General features: G+C 36.4%; 1 protein-coding gene across 1 annotated transcript in view; it reads left to right on the top strand.

The window, feature by feature from the left end:
- Positions 1–5804: 5804 nt before the first annotated feature.
- RASSF6 (Ras association domain family member 6) overlaps positions 5805–12593 on the top strand; it is a 57631-nt gene continuing 50842 nt past the window's right edge. Inside the window, 1 exon segment of the mRNA XM_049789864.1 lies at positions 5805–5864. Within this exon segment, the coding sequence (XP_049645821.1) occupies positions 5805–5864 (60 nt within the window).

Raw genomic sequence — 12593 nt, 5'->3', positions numbered from 1 at the left:
TCATGTTTCTGTATTAAAGATTCTGGAATTCTGCATATCTAAATTGAAGTCATGATGTGGAGTGTCTTCTCGTTTCACCTCACCATGAAAGGGCAATGCAGGAAGCCCTGTCCTGTAAGCAGGTCGTTGTTAAGTCTTCTCATTGTTAAGGGAAGTCTCTTTTCAGCAGGATGATGTTCTGAGCAGTGGTAGGGTCTTCCTTGGTAGAGGATTGCTTCCAGGTGTGTTATAGACAAACCTCACAATTAAGGGGCAATACAGCAAGCCCAGTCTAGTAAGCAGGTCATTGTTTTTGTTAAGTCTTCTCAGTGTTGAAGGGAAGTCTTTTTTGAGTAGATCGATGTCAGAGCAGCTGTAGGGTCTTCCCTGTAGAGGAATGCCTCCAGTTGATGTTATATACAACCTTGGATGTTTTGTAGATGTCTTCTCTAGATCAGGGGTGAATGGAGAATGCCCCCATTCTTCTGAGGCCTGTACCAGGTCTTTATGTCAATGTTCAGGGTGTAAGGTCTCATTGCACTACAAGATTTGTGTGTTCCCATCTCTATTAGATAAGAACTTATTGATATGTATAGTATTTTCTCATTTTAGTGTGCCTAAGCAAAACAAGAAATAAAGCCACACGTGGTGCTATCAGATATATGGGGGCCGTAAGAACATTTCCAACAATACCATGACTTGATTTAAAACAAAGCATTAAACTGAGGGATTCTTTCACACCAAATTTCATATTGAGCAGTTCACAAAGAGAAGATAAAAAAAATTGGGGGGGGGGGGAATCATCACTGTATAAGAAAATATTCAGCAAAAGTTATAGCCGTCAAAGAAAATACACATAAAATGTTAAAGAGACATAAGTGTCCTTTTTATGCCTTTTAAAATAGTTGGGTGGGTGTTAACTCCAGGGCACCACTTTGATCTGTGACTTAGGACTCTACAGTACTTAAGTTAGAAAGGGTAAATGAGGAGTAAGGATGATAGGAGTTAAGGAAGTTAAAGAAAAATATGATCTTATGAAGGGGTATGCAAAAGGGCAGAGTACAAAATGGACGTTCTGCATATATAAAAACATAATTCAATGATAGTGAGTAATATTAATGTTTCTTGTGTGCGTGGGGGCCCCCCCTGCGCGATTTTAAAAATATAGACTGGACAGAGATTACAAGTGACTTCAAGAAGGCGGTGGCCTGCCAAACCCCCTCCTGCTAGACTCCCGGCTCCCAGGAAGGAGAGATCCTTCAAGAAGGCAGGAGGCCAGAAGTTCAGGGCCCCACCCAGACCCTCCCTAAGGAGCTGAATGGATAATGGGGGAAAGCCTAGGGTACCTTCAAGCTCCACCAAGGGGCTCAACTCACCGGCTTGCCCAGGCATGTGGCCTGGGGAAGCCCTGGAGATCTGGAGCAAGGTGGTAGAGGGGTGCTGGGGTTACCCATGTCCTGCACCCCCACTAGGCCTGGTTAGGAAGGCCTCGGCATGGCGGTGGCCTGCCAAACCCCCTCCTGCTAGACTCCCAGCTCCCAGCAGTTACAGATTTTTTTTCTTTTGCCTTTTAAGCATTTTTTTCTGGCCAATTTCACTGACAAACATATTTAACTAATGCTGGAAGTGCTGCTTACCTACAAATAAACCTAGGTCTCTCTTATCTTTCCTTCAGTGATTCTCCATTAGATTTTGGATTTAGTTTCTGGTCCTTCTTTATACTCCTCAAAATTATTAAATACTTAAGAAAACTTTGGCTTATGTTGATTATTATTTGTCAATGTTTACCATATTAGAAATAAATGAGAAAAAACAATGTATTGTTTAAAACTTGTTTAAAAACTTAATAAGCATTAATTATATGACTTCTTAAAAAGATCTATTTTATCCAAACAAATAAAACACATACTATAAAAGTGCCATTGTTTTCCAGTTTGAAAATATCTTCAATTTCTAAAAGAGTGGAAATAGCTAAGTTCTTATAACTGTCTACATTCTAGATGTTATGTTATTTATCAAAGTGATGTCACATCATGAAAAAATGCTACACATCCCTAATCATCAAAGAGATGCAAATCAAAACAACAAAGAGGTCCCATCTCATGCCACAGAGACTGGCACACATCACAAAGACCAAGAACACTCCGTGCTGGTGAAGATGTGATCTTATACCCATTTTTTTAAGTTACAAAAGCAGCTTATAGTGCTTTATTTTCCTTATTTAGACAAATTACAGCCTAGTTCAAAAGTTAGTATGACTAAAGAGGAATGAGTCTTTAAAAAAGACTACCAATCAAGAGCTTGCCACAAAGAGCAGTGAGTGTAGCTTGAGTAGAGAAGGGTCTACTAGTACAATGATAGATGGAACTGATTGACTGCTCTGGAAAAGAACTCGGTTCTGAAAGGGGAGAAAGTAACAGGCAAGGCACCCCTTCGTTAACAATGCTGCAAACCACCGAATCAAAAAGAAAAAGTAAAAGAGGAGAGAGAGACAGTGAGAGAGAGAGAGAGACAGAGAGAGAGAGACAGAGAGAGAGAGAGAGAGAGAGAGAGAGAGAGAGAGAGAGAGAAGTAATTTGCTTGTCCTAGAGCAAGAGATTTAGGAAGGTAAGGAAACAGAAGACATCGGTGCATTGGTGAAAAGATGTAAAGGTGTACTGGTAAATGATGGTGAACATGAATGACTTAAACCCAACAATGAACAAATTTGTAACCATGGTGCTTAAATTAAAGCAATTAAATAAAGTATATATATATGTATATATATGTGTGTGTGTGTGTATATATATATATATATATATATATATATTTCTGTGTGTGTGGACTATATTGGAACCATGTACTTCTTTGGGTAGGATGGTCATGTTAAAAATTAAAAATAAAATACCAATCTTTCTGAAGAGGTAAACTTGGGCAAGGAGAAAATAGAAAAATGAAAAGACATTATATGTGACAGGAGCAGAACATTTTTTGGCCAAGAGTAGGTCAAATGCATAGACAGAGAGGCAGGAACCTGGTTGGTGTTTTCTAAGAACAAAAATCACACCAGGCAGCAGGTAGTAGCAGGGAGCAGAAAATTGGTTAAATCAGAGAAGGAGGACAGAGCAAGGTCACATTGGTCCTGGAGGCTACAGGAAGAAGTTCAAATTTAGATGGAAGTGGCAACCAAGACAAGAAAAACTAGAAGTAGTATTGTACTTTGTTTATAGGAGATTTTACTGTCTGTGGGACAGGCCAGGAGGCAGAAAACTCTAAGAAAAAACTCCAAGGACAAAGGCAGGATCAGAATATTTTGGGAGTGTTGGGAGTAGAAAGAAAGGAATTAGAGTGACTATTAAGCATTTGACCTGAACAACCATGAGTTTGCCTGTCCTGTGCTAAACTTAAACTATGAAACAAAGCAAAATAGTAATTATGAATTTTATTATCTATTATTATTTAATAAAGTCTATTAGACTAATAGACTAATAATTTATTAAAGTTTAAATTTAAAGTCATAATGTACAGATAGATTGCCAAGTAAGTTAAATAATGTCTAAATAAATAATGTATAAGTAATACTTTTACTTTTCTCTGATCTGAAAACTATGAGGAAGTTTTTTACATGTGAGAAGCAAGAATTAAAAAAAATATTGGCAGATTGAAACTGGAAATTGGGCTCTTATATGATCCAGCTATACCACTTCTTGGGATATACCCTAGGAACACAAAAAATACCACAATATAAAAATGCCTTCTGCACACCTATATTCATTGCAGTTCTATTTAAAATAGCCAGAATCTGAAAACAACCCAAATGTTTGACAACATGTTTAGCGACGAGTGGCTAAAAAAAATGTGGTACATATACACAATGAAATACTAAGCAACTTTTAGGAAAAATAAAGTCATTAAATTTTCCTCTACATGGATGGACATGAAAATTATTATGCTGAGTGAAATAAGTCAGAGAGAGATATAGACACAAAATAGTCTCACTCATCTGTGGAATTTAAGAAAAATAAAAGATACCATGGTAACAATACCCAGAGACAATAGAGATGAGGTTGAAAAGACAAGCCCATAATATGAAGCTTACCACAAAGATTGCTGAGTGCAGTTAGAGAAAAAAACTACAACAATAACTATCATGACAATGGTAAAGAGTGATAGAAATAGAATGCCTGTCTTGAAGACAGACAGGCATGGGGGAGGAAGGAGATGGGAGGCATTGGTGGTGGAAAAGTTGCACTGGTGAAGGGTTGTACTTTTTTTATGAAGGAAACCCAATATTAATAAACATAAAAATATTGGCAGATTGAGTATTTAAATGTTTGGGTTTTGTATGTAGAAAATTTCTGCTAAACAAATTTGCAGACAAAATATACTGGAAACTATAGTCAGCATATTTCACAGCCAAGGTGCTATACAAAGAAATCTAACTCAATGCAGGAAAGATGAGCAAAAGTAGAAACAAAATCATTACGTAAATCTACAGAAAGTTCAATTTTAAGGTAACTAGCTATCTACATATTTAAAATAGAATATGGCCATTTAACTTTTTTTTTTTGGTTTTTGGGTCACACCGGTAGTGCTCAGGGGTTACTCCTGGCTCTATGCTCAGAAATCACTCCTGGCAGGCTCATATGGAATGCCTGGATTCAAACCACTGTCCTTCTGCATGAAATGCAAACATACTACCTCTATGCTATCTCTCCGGCCCACCATTTAACTTTTTTAACTGATATTTATTTAATAAATTATAACCCAGAATTATTGTAGAAGAATAAAATCAGGGCTTTTTGAGAGAGCTAAAAATACATTGCCATGCCTGTCTCAAATATAGGCAGGGGATGGAAGGGGGGATGGGAAAGGGAGAGCCTCGGGAGGGGGGGAATGTTACTCTGGTGAAGGGGGGATATTCTGTTTGTGACTGTAACCCAACTATAATCATAGTTAGTAATCATAGTGCTTAAAAATTAATTAATTAATTAAATACATTGCCAGATAAAGTAAAATATGTATTTTTGTTTCCTTTCATCTGGCAATTTTATTTAAAAATGTATATAGAATGAAAATTCAAAGTTGTATGCAGTTATATACCTGTATTTTATATATAGAAATACAAATTGAAATTCTATATTTAGTAATAAATTTCCCACAGGGACAACTAATTAAATAGTGATATATTCATAAGGAATAGTTCAAATTACATTACAGAGAAATATTAACTGATATGTGGCAAATTGTTTCTAATATGTTTTTCTTAATAAACTAGGCTATAAAACAAAAGGCCAATTATAATAGAGTTCATAGATATCTTAAACTGTCAATAAAGACGATGACCAAATTGTTTACAGTGACTATATTTTAGAGTTAAATTATAGGTTACATTTTTTTTGCTTATTTGGGGGCCACACCAGGTGGTACTTATGCTTATTACTGGCCCTGTGCTCAGAGCAGTGCTTAGGGCGCCATACTAGATGCCAGAGATTATATGTGCATCAACCAAGTGCAAGGCAAATTTGGCTTGCAAAAGTGAAGATTGTCAATAAAATCTTTTCATGTACAAGCTTGTGCTTTTCAAAATTTTTATTTTTCACATATATAATTATAGCTTTCAAATAAAAATAAAGCCCAAGTTTATAAAAGTGTATTTTATAAAAAGGTGTCACTAAAATCACTAATTAAAGTAGGCTTATTGGAAAACAGTAATCAGGAGGGATTTTAAAGATGCTTGCAGATAAAAAAAAAAAGAAAATGTGAAACCAGTTAGTCCTGATACTGATAATACACAAATGATCCCCGTTGGGTACAGACAATGGAAGCAGAGCATGAATTTCACAATGGCATTCTGGAACCTAGGAGCTATAAATCTTGTAAGTCCTGTTAGTCATCAGTCAAAGGTCAGTTCATGCAGAGTGTCACATAACAGCAGTCACATGAGGAAGCAGGCAACTAAACTGAAGTTCACAAGTAATATTCCACAACTTTCATATGGGAGTCTATGAAGCTTTGATTGTGAGTCAATAAGGCCATTGTCTGGTTCAGTTTATTAAAATAGATCAAAAATGGATAAATTCAATTGTTCTAGACCTTAACACTAAAAGCATAGTCTGACATTTTTGACAAATAGAGTTCTAAGCTATTAGCCTGAAATAAAGAGTAAGAGTCAGTCTGTCAATTAGATATTTGCACATGTATGGCACCAAAAATAAATTAGACTCACTGTACACTGCAGAAATTCTATTTCTTTTTTATTTTAAAGTGTTTTAAGGAAAACAGCTATGCTCACCACTATATCACCAATGCCACTATCCTCAGAGAAGAAATACAAATGGCACATGATAAAAATGTTCCACATCACTAATAATCAGGGAGACGCAAATGGAAATAACAATGAGATATTATCTCACACAACAGAGACGAATACGTATCACAAAGAATAAGAACAACCACTGCCGGTGTAGATGTGGGAATAAAGAATTCTCATTCACTGCTGGTGGGAATGCTGTATAGTCTAGCCTTTCTAGAAAACAATATAGATAGTCCTTAAAAACTGGACATTGATCCAGCAATATCATTACAAGGGATATATACCCTAGGTATACATAAACACAATACAATAATGCCCTCTGCACTCCTATATTCATAGCAGCTCTATTCACAATAGCCCAAATCTAAAAACAACCCAGATACCCAACAACAGATGAGTGACTAAAGAATCTTGGTACATTCTACACAATGGATACTATGCTGCTGTTAGAAAAAACAAAGTCACGAAATTTACCTACATTTGGATGAATATGGAAACTATTTTGTTGAGTGAAATAAGTCAGAGGGAGAGAGATAAATACAGAATACTCTCACTCCTCTGTGGGATTTAAGAAAAATGAAAGATAGTATGGTAATAATACCCAAAGACAATAGAGGGCCAGAAGGACCAGTTCATGATATGAAGCTTACCATAAAGAGTGGTGAGTGCAATTAGAGAAATAACTATTCTAATAGCTACCATAACAAGATAGAAAAATAGAAGGCCTGTCCTGAAGACAAGCAGAGAAGGGGGAGGAGGGAAATGGGGGAAAGTTTCACAGGTGAGGAGGGGTGTGTACACTTTATGGCTGAAACCTTATTATGAACATGTTTGTAATCATGGTGCTTAAATAAAGAAATTATTAGTTTAAAGAAATATAAAAATGTATATTAAGGATTGCATTTCTAAATCAAAGTTCAAAAGATCATCAGAAGCTGGCTTACATATGAAACAGACTCTGTGTGTGCACGGATTAAGATGTAATTAGCGTATCTCTTTCTGATATACAACATAATGATTCAATATTTGTATATATAGCAAAATGATCATAATAACTGGACTTCAATGCACTTTATTTTAAATTAGGGGTATCAAGGGAAAGCAAGTAAATAGGTAGTAACTATCTTATTTTCTAGTTTGTACTTTATTGCAATAGTTTGCGATTTTTGATGTCTACCAGATTTTTTTGAGGATCTTGTTTTTTAAAAACAATACAGGTGTTGGCAGCCCAGCCCAGACTTGCTCAGTCCCCTAGGTGCTAAGGTCCACTGCATCCTGGTTTAGTAAGTTTCGGGGGGTGGTTTAGATCCCCGGAGATCTGGCAACCGTTGTTATGTTAGGTAAAGAAAGCTGCTAGTAAGGGAAAGGTGGGGCACGAGAACAAGGAAAGGAAAATAAAGAAGTTTCTAAAGAGGAAAATGTGAAAGAAAAAAAATAAAACAAAAAGGTGCATGGTGACACTCAATCCAAATCTCTATCATCTCTTACAAGTTGATTTCTCCATATCCCTGATGGATGAGAACGGGGATTAGACTTCGTCGTGTTTATTTGGTGGGTCAAGCAATAGCCAGAATGGCAATCTTCTCAGGATCTGTGACTGGAGCAAAGGAGTCTTCCTATCACTTGCTCCAAAGAAAGAAAGTAAACAGTCCCAACATGCACTGAGGCGCAGGGAGTGGCTCAGGTTTCTAACCCTTCTGGGCAGTGGAGAAAAGGAATAATAATTAACAGCTTCTTGGGCTTGAGGATCCTGCAGCCTAGCCCCGTTTAGCACCGAAGAGCTTTGAGCAGCCCCTCCTTCTACTGTTGGCTCCCACCCCCAGTACAGGTGAGTGAGCACTGCCGTGCCAGTTTGCTTGATCAAGCAAGGGGAAAACTGCCTGAACAAGTTCGGCTGACAGCTAAGGTAAAACTAAAATAAAATAAAATAAGTGGAGCAAGATGTAGGGTGTCTCTTGTTTTAAACATGAAATGAAAAGGGGGGATATTGAGAATCTATGTACCCCCACCGGGGTCAAGTTGAGGACATATTATTAGAAAGCAGAATTGGTGAGCAGCCTAGTTGCATGAGTATATGGAGCAGAACTTCCTGAACCCTGGCATTGTATTTCTGTAAGACAGTTTTTCACAACTGCCTTTTCTGACCCAGGTAAAGCAGAAGAGGGAGAGGAAAAGGGAAGGGTATGGGAGGCTGCTGTGATTACTGAATTCTTCCTTTCATTTCTCAAAGGAAATGGCCCAAGCGAGCACATTCCCTGAAATTGTGCTTGCCTTGGCAGATATACTAGAGTCCTCCGTGACTCCCTTTTTTTTCTGGGTATTCTTATGGCTACAAAATTGTATTGGATCAGCAGCCTTGAAAGATCTTTCTAATTGAAGGTTCAGCTAAACTTTTATTTCCTCAACAGAGCGGAGACATCTTCCACTCTCACACGAGTTTGAAAGGCTTTCTGATAGAATCCAGGAGCTCCCCAGTTGATAAAAAGAACTATCATGATTGATTCAATAAGATCCCAGGAGTTAAGAATACAAATTCGGAAGTCGGAGAGCCATAGATTCAAATCTTGATTTTGGCACTTAGGGGTTTTCCCCTAAGTAAGTGATTAACCTCTCACAGAGTCAGTTTGGCATCTATAAAATAATCATCTTAACAGGATCTGACTAAAGGACTTTGGAAGTAATTAAACAGTGAGTGTTCTATGAATAGTAGCTTTTTTTTTTTTTTTTTCATTAAGAAATACTTAAGGGCCAGAGAGATAGCATGGAGTAGGGCGTTTGCCTTGCATGCAGAAGGACAGTGATTCAAATCCCGGTATCCCATATGGTCTCCCGAGTCTGCCAAGAGCAATTTCTGAGCACAGAACCCCTGTGCACTGCCGGCTGTGACCCCCCCCCCCCAAAAAAAAAAAGTACTTAAATCTTCCAAACGTACCCAATGAGTGAGACAAGAAAGCCTGGAGGAACTTGATTTGAATTGATTTTCAGAGAATGGAGGGGGGTCAGTTTGGGAGTGGGCAAAACATTACCTCTATGAGTAGCAATAACTGTTTATCAAATAGAAAAGAAAGTAGTAAATTCTAACATATCTAACATATCAAAAGCTTTATTTTTATTTTGATTGTGGTGCCAGGGACTGAACACAGACTCCTAAACATCAATGACTTTTATTTTAAAAACCGCACTCTTAATTCTTGTTGTTTTGTTTTGTTTTGTTTCTGTTTTGGAGCCACACCCGGTGGCTCTCAGGGGTTACTCCTGGCTCTGCTCAAAAATCGCTCCTAGCTCAGGGGACCATCTGGGATGCTGGGGATACAACCCACGTCCGTCCTGGGTCAGTCCTGTGAAAGGCAAATGCCCTACCGCTGTGCTATCATTTCGGCCCCAATACTTATTATTTTTTAAAAAGAGAATAAAATTTAGAGTAGGAGAGGTGTCCACTACCATATTTTGTGGAACCCAAGATTTGTGTTTTATAAGATTTCCCTAAATTATTAGTATAACATTAGATAATATATGCATATACGTATATATATACATGTATACATGTGTGTGTGTGTGTGTGTGTGTGTGTGTGTGTGTGTATTGCTTTTGGGGCCACATACAGTGACGCTCAGAGGTTACTCCTGGCTATGTGCTCAGAAATCGCTCCTGGCTTGGAGGACCATATGGGTTGCTGAGGGATCGAACCGCAGTCCATCTTAGGTTAGCGTGTGCAAGGCAAGCACCCTACCGCTTGCACTACTGCTCAGGCCCCTAGACAATATTTTTAGGTAATGGTATATTTACTATTTGTATTGAAGTTCGGTAGACTTCCATTTGCACTTATCTTCTGTTGACTTTCACACATCAAATTACGGAAAGTGATTAATCTTATAAAATTTTATTTATGGTGCAGTTTTATCAACTGTAAAGTCTTATTAGGGTTGGTAATTTTCAGGAAGAAACAAATGTAGTTGTGACTAGAAAAGTATTTCTATTGATGATTTTTATCTTTTTATCTAAATTATTTTTATAATTAAAATATATTTTATATATCTTTTTCTACTTACTTCATGAATATAAAACATTTAAAAGATTATGATTAATCCCCATTTATTATCATCGTTATTTGAATGCATTATTATTTCAAAATTTTCCGTTGAAATTCTCCAACATATTTACAACTGGATATTTATTGGGGAATTATAGTTAGGCTTCTAAAACTAAACAAATTAAATATTATCATATAATTATGCATAGGATCTGATTCTTTGATATACTGTAGTTTAAAACATTAATGAATTAATCCATTTAAAATTATAAAAATCTAATTTAGTTGAGTTTCTGTTTTTCTACCACTTTGTTCAAAAGAAAGAGAAAAATAGCAATAATTAAGAAAATTAATATTTCCAGTTGTGTGCAAAATAATATGTATATAGCATATCTTTTTAATATATAATTTAGTTTTTCTGATATCTGCTGCATAAATATGTTCCACTAATTGCTAACATAAGAATAAGCCTATGCATTTTCTTTTTTGTTTGTTTTTGGTTTTGGGGTGGTTTTTTTGTTTGTTTGTTTGTTTGTTTGTTTTGGTCAGACCCAATGCTGCACAAGGGTTTCTCCTAGCTACACTCTAGAAATCGCTCCTGGCTTGGGGGACCATATGGGACAATGGGAATTGAACCTAGGTCCAACCTGAGTCAGTTTCATGCAAGGCAAATGCCCTAAAACTGAGCTATCGCTCTGGCCCCGCGATTCTATGCATTTTCAATTTAACTTTTATTGAGACAATTTTGGTTTTTAAAACTGTAAAAATTTATATACTTTAGGGGGTAAGTGTTATTTATTACATGTGCCAATGAGTCAAGTGCCAATATCCCTTCACTAAAACTCACTGGATCTTTTCAGTCCACACCCTACCTTTTAGGCAATATAAATTTTGTGCTCAGTCTAAACCATTTGTTTTAGACTTTTTTTTTTTTTTTTTTTTTTTTTTGGTATTTTTGGGCACACCCGGTAACACTCAGGGGTTATTTCTGGCTCTGCACTCAGAAATCACTCCTGGCTTGGTTGACTATATGGGACGCTGGGGAATTCCATCCTAGGTCAGCCATGTGCAAGGCAAACACGCTACAGCTGCGCCACTACTCTAGCCCCTGTTTTAGACATTTTATCTTTTCTGTTCTATTCATTTATATCTAACATGAGTGAGATCAATAAATATTTGACCTTTTTCTTCTAATTTATTTTTCTTAGATTGCTTTCTCGTTTCATTCATATTGTTGCAAAAGTCAAGAGTCAATCTATTTTTAATGGCTAAGTTGTTTTTTTGTGTATATATATATTTTTATATATATACATACATATCACATTTTCATCCATTTTCTTTATTCACTTAAATTGTTTCCAGATATTGGCAATTGTAGATAGTGCTGTAGTGAACACAGATATGCACATATCTTTTCAAAAGTGTTTTCCTGTTTTTTGGTCAGATACTTGTGGGTAGAATTGCTGGTCCTATGATAGTACTAGTTTCAATTTTTTTGATGTCTTTATACTGTTTATTATAGTGTCTGAAACAACTTACATTTCACCAACTGTGAATGACTATTCTTTATTCTTCACATCCATACAAGTAGTTGTTCCTGACCTTTTTAATAAAGATTAAACTGGTGTGAAGTGGTATCTCAATGTGGTTTTGACTTGCATTTTTGGATAAGTGATAATAACTATTTATGTCTACTGGTAATATAGCTGTCTTCTTTTGAAAGTAGTTGGGAATGGGGAGAATCCTGTGGTGCTTGAGACATAGTACCATTTGCACAGCCAGGATGGAATAAAGTTGTTGGATACAAGTCAATCATTCTAAGCCCTGTACTCTTTTTAACTCATATATGTCTTTGAAATAATATCTGCTCAGATTTACGTCTTTTATATTCAGGGGATGTTGTTTATTATTGTTAGATTTTTATAAAGCATGGATATTAGCACTTTGACAGATGTACCATTTGTGAATACTTTTTCTTTCTTTCTTTCTTTCTTTCTTTCTTTCTTTCTTTCTTTCTTTCTTCTTTCTTTCTTTCTTCTTTCTTTCTTTCTTTCTTTCTTTCTTTCTTTCTTTCTTTCTTTCTTTCTTTCTTTCTTTCTTTCTTTCTTTCTTTCTTTCTTTCTTTCTTTCTTTCTTTCTTTCTTTCTTTCTTTTCTTTCTTCTTCTTTCTTTCTTTCTTTCTTTCTTTCTTTCTTTTTTGATTTTTGGGCCACACCAGTGACACTCCAGGGTCACTCCTGACTATGAGCTCAGAAATTACTCCTGGCTTGGGGAACCATATGGGACGCT

Source organism: Suncus etruscus, chromosome 16 (genome assembly GCF_024139225.1).
Source record: "Suncus etruscus isolate mSunEtr1 chromosome 16, mSunEtr1.pri.cur, whole genome shotgun sequence".
Classification (NCBI taxonomy): Eukaryota; Metazoa; Chordata; class Mammalia; order Eulipotyphla; family Soricidae; genus Suncus; species Suncus etruscus.
The sequence above is the reverse complement of the archived record's forward strand: the minus strand, read 5'-3'. Positions and strand labels throughout refer to the sequence as shown.